Below are 15,444 nucleotides of genomic sequence, written 5' to 3' on the forward strand. Positions count from 1 at the left end.
GTTAATATACAAACATTTTTTACACACTATGAAATTCATAGAGATGACAAATAGGAAAAACTTTCGCTTCGATTGTTTCACAAATCATCATCATCATACAATTGGGAACGTCGTTCGACTATAGTTTGTTTTTTTTCTGGTAAAAAACAACAACCAACCGAATGTTTTTTGTGTCAGTGTGGTGGTGGTGGTGTAGAATTTCATTTTGTTGTTTTTTTCTTTTTCTTTTAGATCAAAGATTAGGTATCCATCGAATTCAAACATCATTCAATCATCATACATCATCATCATTGATCATTGGAAACATTCATTCGGATCGAGTCTTACTTTAATTTTTTTAGCTTGGAAAAAAATTTTTTTCATAATTTACAAACATCATTTTTTTCCAATTTAGTTTTTTTTTCTTCCATAGCAATTTTGACTGATTGATGATGTTGTCGTGTGGCAGTTTAGCAAAAAAAAAAACATTACAAATTTTTTTTAAATGAAATCTTTGAATCACGGTTAAAATCATTGTGATTTTTTTCCCTCCTCTCTACTACTAAGCCTACTACCCTTATGGCTTTTTATTGTCGTAAATCAAGAGATCATTATTATTATTATTATCAAATATAAATCATTTTTTTGATTAAATACACAATATTGGTTTCTGTAATTTTTCAGAAATATAACATTAACACAAGATGTGTGTGTGTGTGTGGTTATGTAATATACAAGGGCCATTATCATTATTTTTTGTTTCGAACCGTATCCACAATGAAATGAAATGAATGAAAAATATCGACGAGGCGTGAATCTATCTATGTAGTTAAATAGTTAACAATGATGTTTGGTGTTTGGTGTTGGTAGTTGAAATGATGCGTTTATATTCATGTGATATATTTTTTTTGACATTTTTCCCCCTCACCACCACCAACATCATCATCATCATCATCATTGAATGGTGGTCCCAAACATTTAAGTAACAAGCTTTCATCATTGCAAAACAAGAAAACCAAACATCAAAAGGATTTTTTGGCTTTGATTATGATTGATAAGAACTCGTGTCTCACACTCTCCACATACACACACACACGGAGATCTCCTATGGTTTTTGTTAGATGATTTTCTTCGTTATCGTTGTCGTTTTGCTTGTTTCTATTCGGTTTTTCTAAGGTCATTCATTACATTACACATATTACATTGCACACACACACAATTATATTTTGGGTTCACAGGTTTTTTTTCTGTAAAAAAAATTACGCGTTCCCCATCCGTACGGTCATTCATTCATTTATTTATTGTATTTTTCATCGTAGGCATCAATAATGGTGTTGACAAAAGCTTAATCGAGTTATGAACGCTTCAATTGTTTCAATTGATGCCATGGTGGTGGTGGTGGATATATCTATCACACAGTCGGGTCCAAAACAAATAACAAAAAAAAGTGTCAGCAATAACCGAAACATAAATGATGATGAAAAAATATGATATCCAATGTTTGTCGATAATTAATGGTTATCATTTTCCAGAAATTTTCTCTCTTTTTTTGCTGTTGTTAGAATAGATTACCATAATGTTTACAGAAAAAAAAACATAATTTAGTCATAGTTTGTGTTTTTTGGCAATGAATATTTTAAAGTTTCGTTTTTTTTTGTTTGCAAAATTTTTCATTTTTTTTTCGATGAAATGATGGTTTCGTCCTTGTTGTTGTTGTTGTTTGCTGGTTGATCATCAATCTGGATGAATCATCGTCATCATTAGCAGCAATGTTTTTCATCAATCGATGATGATTGAGATGTTTCATCAAACACACACAAACATTTGACAAAAATAAATAACTGTCGTTGTTGATTGGGTTTGTCTATGGATTTTGATTTCCGGCCTTTTTTTTTCCTGATTTCCAAAATCAAATCAAAATCAGATCGAATCATTAATTAATAATTAATTCTCTCTGGTGGTGATTGGAATCAGAATTTTTTTTATTCGCATCCGAAATGATCAAATTATGATGGAAAAAAAGTAAACTAAAAAAACTAAAATATAAAACTTTCTTTTGTCTCGTAGATAGTGTATTTGAAAGCCATCAAGGCACTCATATACTACAATCATTGGATGGATTTGCATTCGCACTTGGGCAAGATGGACGATTTCTATACATTTCCGAAACGGTTTCAATTTATCTTGGTTTAAGTCAAGTTGAAATGACTGGTTCAAGTATTTTTGATTATACACATCAACAAGATCATCAAGAATTGGCTGAACAATTGGGTAATTTCCGGATTTATTTTTATTTATTTTTCGTTATTCAAAAAAACTAATTTTTTTTTTCACTTTTTTTTCAAAGGTCTGAGTCATGCCCAACCGAATGCCACCAGTGTTAATACAACAATGGGAACTACTTCAATTCATAATCATCCTCCTCATCATCATCATCATCATCATAGTAATTCACCATTACCACCGGCTAGTGTTTCATCAAATACATCGAATGATTCGGATAATGGTGGTATTGGTAGTGGTTATTCAAATGGTCATAGTTTAATGTCAACAAATGGTATTGATGATACATTTGAACGGCAATTCTGTATACGAATGAAATCAACATTAACTAAACGTGGTTGTCAACATTTTAAATCAAGTGGTTATCGTGTAGTAAATATTGTTGCACATTTACGTGCTGAAATGTTACGTAATCGTTCAACGAATTTAATTAATAATAATAATAATGGTGGTGGAAATTCAAAAATTATCGGTTTAGTTGCATTGGCCATTGCATTACCACCACCATCAATAAATGAATTACGTTTAGAACCAGATATGTTTGTAACAAGGCATAGTTTAGATTTTAAAATTTTACATTGTGAACCTAGGTATGTTTTTTTACCAAATTTGAATTTTGCAATTTTATTAATAATTAATGTTTTCTATGATGATAGAGTAACTGAATTATTAAATTATTTACCCGATGAATTGATTGGTAGAAATTTTTATTCATTAATACATGGACAAGATGTTACATTAATGAAAAAATGTCATATTGATTGTAAGTAAATCATTCAATTTATCATTGTGTTATTTTCATGATGTTTTTTAAAATTATTTCGAAATTAGTAATACATAAAGGTCAATCAATGTCAAATTATTATCGTATTGTAAATAAATCCGGTGGTTATACATGGGTACAAACATGTGCAACACTTATCTGTAATAATCCATCACCTACACCACCTCCTCCACCTCCACCTACGCCTCTATCATCAACAACATCGACAACGGCAACAACAATAACTAATAGTACCACAATACAAAATAAATCATCGGGAAGTAGTCCTGGTTCATCTAGTACAATTTCCAATACTATTTCTGGTCAAGATGATCAAGAACAAAGTGTTATCTGTGTCAATTATGTACTAAGGTAATTTATTAATTATGATTTAATCATTTCAATTCATTCAATTTATTTAATCCTTTGACAGTGCAATCGAATATACCGGTATAATAATGGATCAATGTCAAATTGGTAGTAAAATTATTTCATCAACATCAACATCGACAACAACAAATTCAAGTGGTCCGCCAATTGGTAAAATACGGTCGTTACATATCAAAAAATCATCACATTCAAGTTCACCATCACCTGATTTGATTGCAAATAAACTTAATAATAACAATGTAATGCGTTGTTCATCAAGAGGATCGATTGGAGATAGTGGATTACCAAATGGTGGTGGTCAATTAAATCAAAATGAAACACATATGTCACGCAGTCCAAGATTATTATCATCGACAACGACCACTAATTCTCGTTCATCACCAATGGAATCATCATCGGAAAACATAAACATAATTAAACGTCGACGAATGAATTCTAGTCCAGTACGGCCATGGAAATCTCCTTCACCACCACCACCACCGCCGCCAAACAGCAATTCCATGGTTAATAATGTTATTCAACAGCCACCATCATCCACTTCATCAAATCATGAATCAACAACAACATCATCACCAAATCTATTACGACACATATCGGTTATACGTGAAACACCACCAATTCTAAAACCACAAGTAATGACATCTACTACACCTTATCATCATCCTCATCATGCTCATCATCATCATCCACATCCCCATCCATATCATCATTTAGTTGATCAATATGCTGCTGCATATCATTTATATAAAACTGGTCCAAATGGTAATGTTGTTATCAACAATAACAACAACAACAATACTAATAATCCATCAACAATTAGTCCACCAATGAATTCCAATCCGAATGTTGTCGCATCACCACATTCTCATCATCATCATCACCATTGGAGTGCTTATGGCTAGGCTCATGACCAAACAATATGTCCAACCAATCAATCAATCAAAATATTGCATTCAATTAGATTGTAATACAAGCGAAACGAACTTTTTTTATTTGATTTGTTACAAGAAAGTATGATATATAAAACTGTAAATGGGAAAAAAGCAAAAAGATTTTAAAAAAACAATACAAAAATTGGGTTTAGAATGATCACTGATTATCATTGGTGGTGAAAAATCTTTATATTGATTTCAAATTGTCAAACATTTTGGAAAATTTAGCAGATTGCAACCATTCATATATATGAAAATCAAACACGACTGAATTTGAGACCAGCTATTTAAAAAAGATATTTTAAAGAAATGAATAAAAAATTCACAAATATATTACCTTCATCATTAGAATAACAATTTTGACAATGTAATTTATTATTTCGTACTCGAACATCAGTGCCAACAGTACCGTTGCCTTGAATTGGAATTAGAAGATTTAGTAAAAGTTGATAAACAAATTCTTGAAACTTACCAAGTTGAATATTACAGACTGAACACCGGAAACAATTAATATGATAATATAATGAAAGTGATTCGACTACCATTGCAGCACAACCTTTTCCCAATTCATCACCACATTTTGAACATTTCTTTTTACCCGAAACGGATAAATATCCGGGACAATTTTTACTATTCGATGAAACTTGTGATAAAGGTAATTGCGGAACTGCCGGCTGCTGCTGCTGCTGTTGTTGTTGTTGCATTCTTTGTGTTGATTGCCGTAATTCAGCTTCCTGTATGACCCAATGATTTGGATTATAGCCATTAGCACCATAACGATTTGCCGTTGATGATGGTGGTGGTACACGCGTTGTTACATTATTCGGCATTGTAGATTGTTGTTGTTTCGAAACAACAACATTGGGTTTTAATATTTGTTGCGTATTTCCATTCGAACCAACAACATACGGCTTTGGATAATAAAGATATTGTGAATTTACATTCATTGATAGATTTGATTGGGGATAATTTGGTGTTTGAGGATGATGATTATGGAAATTGGGCTCTGTAATAGGTGGTGGATAATAACAACTCACTAGATCATCACGAGCTGGTAAAATCATTGTTTCAGGACTATCATTCCGTGAAAATAAATTAGTTTAGTCATTAGTTTTAGATTTTATCAAATTAAATTAAAAAACTAACCTATTTTCATAATTATGAAACGCTTGTGAATTGGTAATCATTTGATTCTGATAAACTGGATGCGTCTGATGATGATGCGAATGCAAATGCGGCGAATCATCCGTTGATGTTGTTGGCGGCATTGATGTCTGTATTGATTTGGTTATCTGAATCGGTGGTAATCCAACATCATCCGAAATTGTATGATGATGATGAAGATAGCTACCAGTTTTGCCTATTTTTAATAAATTAATTTGTATTTGATTAATCAATCAGAAAAATTCACAAAAAAAAGAAAAATTACCATGTAATGATGAAATATTTGAATAATGATCATTTGGATATGGTGCAATCATTGATGGATGTTTTATTGAATTGGTTGTCATCGTTGTTGGTGGCGGTTGATTCTGATAAATTTGTTGCTGTTGTTGAAGTAATTTTTGACTTGCATTACGAATTGTATCAGGATCACCAATAATATCATTCGATGATTGAATTAATGTTGTTGCTGGTTGTTGATTAACATGTTGTTGATGAACATTAGAGGTGGTGGCAGTGTTATTATTTGTTTGTTGAATCGAATTTGGATGTTGATGATGATTGGTAGTGATCGATGGAACATTTTCATAAATATTATTCATTGATGATTGTTCAATAGATTCTTGTGTTCCAGGTAATTTATTATTTTTCATCATCACCTGTTGTGATGTTTTTATCGTTTGAATTTTTACCGGTTGCATGGATAATGACTTTTGTCCAATAGTTTGTCCTTTGGTAGGCGATATTCGTGATTGCTCGATCGTAGCTGCACTGGTGTTTTTTGATGATGGTGACTGTGGTTCGATTTGTTTTTCTTTAAAATTATAAACAACTGAATTGGTTGGTTGATTTTTACATGTCAAATAATAATTATCTTCATTATTATTGTTATCGTTGTTTTTGTTGTTGACTGGTTTGACATTTTGTATTGATTTATTAGCTGATTTATCATTGTTATTTACTTTGGAAATTTTATTTTGTAATGATGAACTAGAAACAGAGCTTGAATCTACTAACGGATGTTTTGGTTGTGAATTAATATTTGATAAAGATTTTGATCTTTCAGCAGCCAATTTAGCCAGACGATTTTTTTGTCGTCGAATATTAGCTTCAGCTGCACGTCTAGCTGCTTCTTCTTCTTGTTTGGCTAAAATTTCAAATGTATGTAATTTAGCTTTAAATGATCTTTCCTGATCAATTCGTAATTTTTCCAATTCTTCATCCAATAATTCTTCATCATCATCATTTTCAAAACTACTATTCTGTTGTTGTTGTTGTACATTTGATATATCATCTTCATTTGATGAAGATGATTTTCTTGTTAATTGTTGTTGTTGTTGTTGTGATTGTTGCACTTGTTGATGGCTTGATTTCCAATCATTGATTGGCACATGAACTTTTTTATCCAAACGACGAATAGCTGATGATGATGATGATTCATTTTTGGAATTTGTTAATAATACTTTTTGAATTTCTTTAGATGAATTATCATCATTATTTGGTTGTTGTTTTTTATCACAATGTTGTTGTTGTTCAGATTTAACACTAAATTCTTCCAAAAGTGATGTATTAAAAACAACAATTTCACCAAGACCATTTCTAGTAATTTGTTTAGTATCATTCATTGAATTTTCATTATCATCCAATTCCATAAAACGATCCAAATTTGTTTTCATATTTAATTGTTGTTGTTCTTTTGATGAACTCGATGAATCCATATTCGGTCGTGAAACATTATTATCATTTCTTTTGGCCATTTCATCTAATAAAGTAAAAAAAAGATGGGAAAATGAATTTTTTTTTAATTACAATGACTGTATGTTTGTCTGAATGTGTTTTAATTAGGACACACTAATCATTAATGAAATAATCGTTTTTGTTTCTGTTTGAAGCTCTAAAACTTCAAAGTAAATGATTATTTTGCGGCATTTTTTCTGCATGCGTGTGTGTCTATGTAACGTATACGTGTATATCATTGTTGATTCAACAACAACAATAATCCACTAATCTAAGGTGATATCACCTGAGTAACACACATACACATAGGAAAAAAAATTTACACAATGTCTATAATGGTAATTATAATCATGACTAACCTTTTGCCATCAATAAAAACTCTGTTGTTTGATGAGAATTATTATTATTATTCAAATTATTATTATCAACATTATCAACATTTTCCAAATCTGGATCAACATATTTATGTAGATTATATCCAATTCTGGCTCCTGATTTGGCTTTTTCCATTAATATTTCAGAAAATGTTTTCGTTTTACGATTAGGATTACGTGGTAATGTTTCATCTGAATAATGAAAAAAAAAAAATATTTTAATAATGATAAGGACACGGTCGGTCAACCATATATACAAAACAAACCTTCGGAATGATTTTTTGTTAGTTTACGTTTAGATTTCCAACTCATCAGATTATTTTGCCATTCTTCTTCAACTTCTTTGATTTTTTCTTTCGTAATTTTTTCCTCTTCCGCTAATTTTATCTGTTCGACAGCCTATGAAATGTTGAAGGGGAAAAAATGATTTAATAACATATTTCCTGGAAAAAAAGCAACAACGATTTACCGTTTTAGAAAGTTCATTTTTTTGTATTTTAACAAATTGTAATGGATCAATTGGTGGTATTTTAATTTCTGGTCGTATTACAGCCGATACACGATGCGTGGTTATGCAACCAATTGGTGGTTGTTGTAAATGTGAATTGCTGTTGTTATTTGGTCGACTATTAACACCACCACCACCATTTAGACTACTATTTGTTGATGATGATGAATTATCTGAATCATCCGATGATGATTCAACTGAATCATTGGATGAACGATGAAATGATTCTTTCCAGCTTCCATGTTCAACGGAAGCATTATGTGACATTGTCAACATTTATGAACAAAAGTAATGAAGAGAGGGTGGATTTTTTTTTTTTTTTGTCGTAATTCAAAAATAAAAAAATCGCTGATATCAAAGTGTAATCAAAACCAAATCGATTGATGATAATTGCTATACGGTCATCTGACCATCATCATCATCATCATAGTGATAAATCCTGGTTTCTGGTTGATTATTTTAATGTTGTTTGTTTTGTTTTGATCGATTGTCACCAACAACACACACACATTTATCAAGGTTATTATCAATTATGATGAAAAATAGATGCAAAAATTTAATGCATTTCAAACAAACTTTTTCATATTTTCACATTTCAAAAGTTTTTCTGGTTGTTGTTGTTGTTATGGATTCACCGAAAAAAATGAGTTTCTATTTACACCAATCATTTGCTTGGATGATAAAAAATGCCAGATTGTGTTTTAATTTCTCTCTACGAGATAAACAATAATGACAATAATCATCAATGTTTGTTTATGATGTTGTTTTTTGAAAGTAATAAGTGATTATCAGTGATTACAAATGCACAAATCTATATTGTTGTTGTAAAAATGGAAATGAAAAACAGAAAAATTATTATTACTTTTAATTAATTAATAGAAAAATAATGTTATTATCAGTGTAAAATCAACATTATGGAATAATGGGGCCCGGCATTATTATCATTATTTGTTTTTCTTTCTGTAAATTTCGATTGAAATTTGATTTTGAACAACAATAATAACAACAACAATAATAGAAAAAAACATATGTCGTTTGACTAATTGAATTGCAATTTTCCATCATCATCATCATCATCATCATCATCATCATCATCATCATCATCATCATCAGTAATTTAAAGAGAAAAAAATTTCGCTGGTTTCGTTGGCATCTGTGATCTGATCAGCATCAACAAGTTTTGTTTTGTTTTTGCTATGTTGACATTTGTTGATTGAGTGAAATATTCATTTCTCCAATAAACCATAAACCAAACAAAACTCAAGCACACATTTTTCGAATGTTTATCTTGCTATCGATGATGATGATGATAAACATAATGGTCAAACAAAACCGATATATGAAAAAAAAATTCTTCTGGCCTGTGGTGACAATATTTCCAAAACAAAATCAAACAAACGAAAGAAAAAAAGAAAGATAAAGTTTTTCGTTTTTGATTTTGGTTACCACCATAAAAACAAATAGGAAAAAAAACCTAACCAATATGAATATAAAGAAAGAAAGAAATATGCTCTCATTTCAATCAATAATAAGCAAAAACACAAGAAACAAGTGACCACACATCTGTAATCATAATAATAATAATAACGATCGATGTTTGTTTGTTTGTTTGTGTGTAAATCAACAACAAGGGAACGAAGAAAATCCAAAAAAACTGAAAATAAAACAACACCTGTTTGAAACAAAGATTTGAAAATAAATAAATATTATCAATGAATGGATGATGTTCTGAAGAAGAAGAACAAAAAAAACTTTAAGTAAAAAAATATGTAGTCCATACATTTAGAGATAATGATCATTTATCATCATCATCATCAATAACATCAGTCATTTACACATTCGATGGTAATTATGAAGAGGATTTTATTTGAAAAAATTTTTTGATTTCAGATGAAAAAACTGGGAAAAAAATGAAAAATTTGATTATCAATCAACAAAATGCTGATAACAAAAAAAATTGAATTTTCGATAAAAAATTCTTATCAGAAAACAAAAATAGAAAGAGAATTACACCGACACACATGTAACGGTAGCAGCTAGGTATCAATATATGTTTGTGGAAACAAATCCTGTGCAAAAAAAAAAAAAGATTCTCGAAAAAAGGGGGCCAAAACAAAACAACATGATGAATTCCCATTACTCAATGTGAATTCATGTTGAATGGCGACAAAAAACTTAACACAACACATACATACAAAGCCGAGAGAAAGGAGAGAGAGAGAAAAAAAAACAGAGCAAATCCAAAAATGAAAAAATCAAATTGTTGAAACAAAAATCAACCAGACTATGACGATGTTGATGACGACGACCAAAGACCGATAATAATGATAATAATGATAATAATGACAAGCTTTGTGTGTATGTACAACAAGAAATGGACAGGTTCGGTGAATGAATTTTTCAACATGCCATGAACTAACAACAACAAATGAAAAAAAAACAAGCTAACGGTTCTCATCTGAACAACAACAACAACAAACGATAGATGATATTTGTGGAGAAAAAAAACTCTTAAAATAAACTTTAAATGCTAAATCAAGTCAAGCCAAGCTATCAATCCACAAACAAGAAATCTTTCTTTCTCTTTTCTTTTCTTTTTTTTTGATATTCGGGCGTAATAAGCGATGCTAGTCGGTTTGTCTTGTTGTTCTATCATCGATCATTTTTGTTTCGTTTCGTTTCGGCTACGAATTTAGTTCAATTGAAAAGAAGAAAAAAAACAACACCAAGTATCGGTCAGTCGGTCGGTCGATCGTTTTCGTTTGATGGACATCAACGATTGTTATTAAACCCAAAGATCGAAAAAAACAACATTTTAATAGATCAAAAATTAGACATGTCTAATGTCGAAAGAAGAAGTGAAGTGAATGAAAATGAAAAAAAAAACATCTTTAATATGAATGGTGGATTAACACACACACACAGACGAAGATATAGATTTATTTTAGGAGAAAAAATATTAAACCAGGAACAACTTGAACAACAACGAAAAAAAAGTAAAAGCTTTGAATCATGATGATGATGATGATTATCGTTCTCTTTAATAATAATTTTTTTCAAAGATTTGAAAATTGGTTTTTTTTTCATTTCACATCACTCTTGTTTGTTCTATTTTGAATTGGACAACAACAACGAAAAAAATATCATGATGACCATCATTGATGAAATTGAAGAAAAGAAATGATTTTTTTTTTTTTTGCTCGGAAAAAAAAACTAGGACAAAATAAGAAATGTCAATGATGATGATGATGATGATGGCTTGTCATCATAGACTTTATCATCATCATCATTATTGATTATCAAATGGAGGTACTGGTTGGCGTCATTCAAAATCCCGAAAATTAATTTTCAATTTCATTTTATAAAATGAAATCAATATGTGTGAATGACAATACACCTGTAGATTGAATTTTTTTTCAAACAAAACAAAAGAAAAATTGTCAAACACACAAAAAAAACAATCAAAAACAATTGACAAAACAAAAAATTGGGCCAACCAAAATAATAAAAAAAATGAACCGAACCGAAAACAAAAGAATCTCTGGTTTCAAAACAAATCGATAGGCAATCAGCCGATGAATCAATGAAAAAAAAACGGTAAATTCAATTGGAAAAATTCAATTTTGAATCCCACGCTTCCACCATCACCTCTGATATTCAAATTGAAAATTTAAATTGATTATGTGCGATGGGATCATCATCTGAATAAAATTAGAATTTTTTGGTTTTTTTTTGATTCAATTCAAATCGATATTCGTATTTTTTTCAATCAGGATAGATTGATAATCGATACGATCCGATCGATTGATTAATAATTTTTTTTCTGTCAATGGAAACCTTCTGCAAAAAAGCAATCTCAAACAATAAATGTTTATTTTTATAACTATAAAAAAAATGATCAAACTTGATTAACTTTTCATCATTGTACATCACCACTATTTTAACATTTTCTTTCAGCTATTTCAACTCTATTATTATCATCATCGAATGTCAGGTAAGATCAGGTAAAGAAAACATCGATCAAAAATAATTCTTTCCAACAACAAAGTATCATACGTTTTTGTTTACCTCGAATAAAATCTGATTATAAATTACAGTCACATTTCAACAAAAAAAAATCAAAAATCAAAATTCAATAGAATTTGTCTTTCTATGATGATGATAATCATTGTTTGAAAAATCAAAAAATCAAAGAAAATCAAATGAAAAATCAACAATAGAGAATTAATTGATCGATCTGATCTTTTTGTTTGTTTGTCTGTATTCGTTTTTGGGGCCAAAAGAAACCCAAAAATAAATAAATAAAAAAGTTTTGAAAATTCAGCGAGAAAAACACATTCATTCACTCAATGAGTGAATGAAAGACAATTGAAAATGGGCACCCAAAATCATCATGATAATCATGATAATGGATCACACAAACACAGAATAAACAAACAAACAAACAAGTCAAGTCAAATCAAGTTTGAATTGAATTGAAAAAGAAAATGTTTAATTCAAAAACAAAGACAAAAAAGATTGACTGAGTAAGAAAGAAATAAAGAGAAATAAAATGAAAGAATGAGGCCAAACCGAAAAAGAAATGGACAAAATGTGGTTAAATTTTTAAATGTTCATTGACAAAAACAGCAAAAAAAAAAAAGTATACCGAGGCAATTTGTGTGGAAATAGACAAAAAAAAATTCAATCAAACAACTTGCCACTGTAATGAATGAATGAATGAATGTCCGTTTTCCATATGATTGATGTTTGTTTTGTTTTGCTGTTTTTAAAAATTAAATTTAATTGAATCAAGTTCACAATGACCAAACATCACAAACGACAAAAAACAATGTCTTTTTTTGACAACAAGAAATAATAATAATTATTATTATTGACACTTGTAAAAAGAAACACCGAGAGAGAGAGAAACCCAGTAGTTTTAACCATTTGACCATCATCATCAGTTATATCTGGACAACTTGGACAATCATTATCATCATCAAAAACAAAAAAATGATGTTGATGATGATGATGAATAAAAATAGCCTACAAAACAATTCAAAATGGTAATGTAAAAAGAGAGAAAAACAATTTCTGCTGTTGTTTTTGGCATCCATCAATTTTTTTTCTGTTTGTTACAAATATGAATCTGGTAAATTTTTGGCTTGTTTTTTTCTGTTATCTAGATCTAGACCAAAAGGATTAAGACAAACAAACAAACTGACTGAACCAATTAAGTAGAGATGATGATGATGGCAACATTTCTAAGATTTTTTGCTTTCTTTCTTTTCAATTAATTAAAAATCTTGGACAATCAAAATTAGAAAAAAAACAATGATGATGATGATGATGAAAATAATCAATTTTTTGAGGGGGAGAGGAAGGTAGACAAACACAGGATTAAATGAAAATGAAAAAAATTGATTTTTTTTTCTTTGGTATTCAGCGGGGGTGAAAACAAAGAGAGTGATACGAAGATTATCTCGAAAATCATCTTTTTTTCTGATAAATATAGTAACAAAACATAATCTGATTCGAGGATCATGATGATAATCATCATCATCATCATAATAATAATATCTATTTGAAAATTATCATAATTTCATCAAATTAGGATTTGATTGGGCAACCAAAAAAAACTGATTTTTGGTCTGCAAAAAAAACATTTCGTACCTTAAGGGTTGAAATAGACTACAATTCGAACGTTTTAAAAACGTTCGAAAATTCGAACGTTTCGAGAAAAATTACGTTCGATCAATTTTTTTTTGATGGACTAATCAAAAATGACAGAAAATTAAAAATGAAAATCAAGGAAATGGAAAATATAAATCATTTTGTTTCTTCTCTTATAAAGTGAAAGGGGTTTATAACGATTAATATAATCATGATGATGATCGGGATGATGATGATGATTATGACAAGCCTACCTATCAGATTATTTTCAGTCTCCCAATTGATTGATGAAATAAACACTTTTTTTTCTTCTAAACAATCATCATCATGTCCAACAACAACAACATCGAATCATGATGATGATGGATACAATCAACAATCAAAAAAAAACATCAAAACACGAACCTGTTATATAATTATAAGGTAACGAATCAAAATTTTTCCATTTGATGGAAAAATGATGAATGAATGAAAATTTGTTTTGAGCCGAAACGTTTAGATAACGATAAAATAATGAAACAAAAAATGTTTGTTTGTTTGTTTGGCAATCCAGATGAGCACAGCACAAACACTAATAAAATCACATAGTGATGATGATAGTAATCATCATCATCGTTGGTTTTTCATTTATTTAATAGAAGGAAAAAAAATTACGTATTTTGATCGTAATCACCAAATAAACAACCAGAATGGATGGTTGAATCGATTGATTGATTGGCTATATCCACACTGACAACAAACAAAAACACAGCAAAAATCGAATGATGAACGAATTCGAAACGGATGATGATTCCTCGCGATGTGAATTTTTGTTTTTGAGATTCGTTCAACGACAACAACAACAAATCGGATATATTTTTTGTCTGTCTTTTTCGTCTCTTCACTTCTTCTACACACAAAGCTTATTATATAACAACTAGTTTTGTTGGATTTTCTGGAACAATTTTCTATTTACTGAAAAGGATGTCAAACAAGAAAAAATGTTTTACATTCAGATTTTTTTTTCGTCCATAACTGAAAAAAAACAGAGCGAAAAAGAGCCAGTGGGGCAAGGCGTAAATGAAATGGAAAAAAGAGAAAATTTTTTCCCGAAAAAGAAAGATTTTGAAGAAAAACGTTTGGAAAATCGAATTATAATTGTTGTTGTTTTTTTTTCGTTTAATTGAACTAATTATTTTCGTTTTGGAAATTTATCTTGTATACAAAGAAAAGCTACAAACCTTTTTGAAAATTAAGATGTTTAATGTTGGAAAGTTATCATTGAAATCATTGATAATTTCAATCTGATCATCGATGACATTTAGACACAGATTTTGTTGTTGTTGTTTTCTCGTTAAACGATAACAACAACAGGTAAACACAACACAACACGGTTGTTGTTGTTGTTGTTGGTGGAACACGGCAGCATTTTGAAAATGATGATATTTTTGTTCGTCAATTTGTTGTTGTTGTTATGAATGGACATAAATGATGATGATAATGGCAGCTGCTGCTGTTCACATTCCTCATTTCAACGTGTTGACCTTCTGACCGAAGTTTGTTCCCGAAGAAGGTTTTTCTTTCCTTCTGCGAGGAAGATGATGTTTGCGAACAACAAAAACACAAATTTTTTCGATTAAAACGAAAACAAACTAATAAAATATGCTCAAAGATTTGTGT

The 15,444-nt window shown here is 29.9% G+C and overlaps 2 protein-coding genes across 4 annotated transcripts in view; one reads left to right on the forward strand and one right to left on the reverse strand.

Annotated features, from left to right (window-relative positions):
* Window positions 1-4,683, forward strand: part of LOC113792500 (uncharacterized) — a 23,672-nt gene extending 18,989 nt beyond the window's left edge. For both annotated transcript variants that reach the window (XM_075821172.1, XM_075821173.1), the window contains 5 exons: window positions 2,047-2,250; window positions 2,327-2,852; window positions 2,919-3,025; window positions 3,094-3,397; window positions 3,459-4,683. In XM_075821172.1, coding sequence (XP_075677287.1) covers window positions 2,047-2,250; window positions 2,327-2,852; window positions 2,919-3,025; window positions 3,094-3,397; window positions 3,459-4,317 — 2,000 coding nt within the window. In that variant the 3' untranslated portion in view covers window positions 4,318-4,683. The remainder of the gene's footprint in view (window positions 1-2,046; window positions 2,251-2,326; window positions 2,853-2,918; window positions 3,026-3,093; window positions 3,398-3,458) is intronic.
* Window positions 4,373-15,148, reverse strand: LOC113792499 (uncharacterized). Of its 2 annotated transcripts, XM_075821171.1 has the most exons (10): window positions 15,006-15,148; window positions 8,092-8,941; window positions 7,889-8,021; window positions 7,608-7,814; window positions 5,777-7,273; window positions 5,494-5,707; window positions 5,385-5,421; window positions 4,820-5,258; window positions 4,685-4,762; window positions 4,373-4,630 (listed from the first exon to the last, which is right to left on the reverse strand). In XM_075821171.1, the coding sequence occupies exons 2-10, from the start codon at window positions 8,404-8,406 to the stop codon at window positions 4,605-4,607; spliced, it is 2,946 nt and encodes a 981-aa protein (XP_075677286.1). In that variant the 5' UTR covers window positions 8,407-8,941; window positions 15,006-15,148; the 3' UTR covers window positions 4,373-4,604. The 2 variants fall into 2 exon arrangements, with proteins under 2 accessions (XP_075677286.1, XP_075677285.1); XM_075821170.1 differs by having other exon boundaries at window positions 4,820-5,421.
* Window positions 15,149-15,444: the final 296 nt, after the last annotated feature.

This window comes from Dermatophagoides pteronyssinus, unplaced genomic scaffold (assembly GCF_027571235.1).
Source record: "Dermatophagoides pteronyssinus isolate colony J.1.1.1.1 unplaced genomic scaffold, Derpt_VIB-CSIC_2022.12 sq0009, whole genome shotgun sequence".
NCBI classification, from domain to species: domain Eukaryota; kingdom Metazoa; phylum Arthropoda; class Arachnida; order Sarcoptiformes; family Pyroglyphidae; genus Dermatophagoides; species Dermatophagoides pteronyssinus.

Excerpts from the sequence above, each read along its gene's own strand:
- LOC113792499 (XM_075821170.1), bottom strand. The coding sequence starts at position 8,406 with ATGTTGACAATGTCACATAATGCTTCCGTTGAACATGGAAGCTGGAAA. Across the intron at positions 4,763-4,819 it reads AGTCTGTAATATTCAACTTG|GCAACGGTACTGTTGGCACT; the intron begins GTAAGTTTCAAG and ends TTCCAATTCAAG. Across the intron at positions 4,631-4,684 it reads TTGTTATTCTAATGATGAAG|CTGGTCTCAAATTCAGTCGT; the intron begins GTAATATATTTG and ends TTTTTTAAATAG.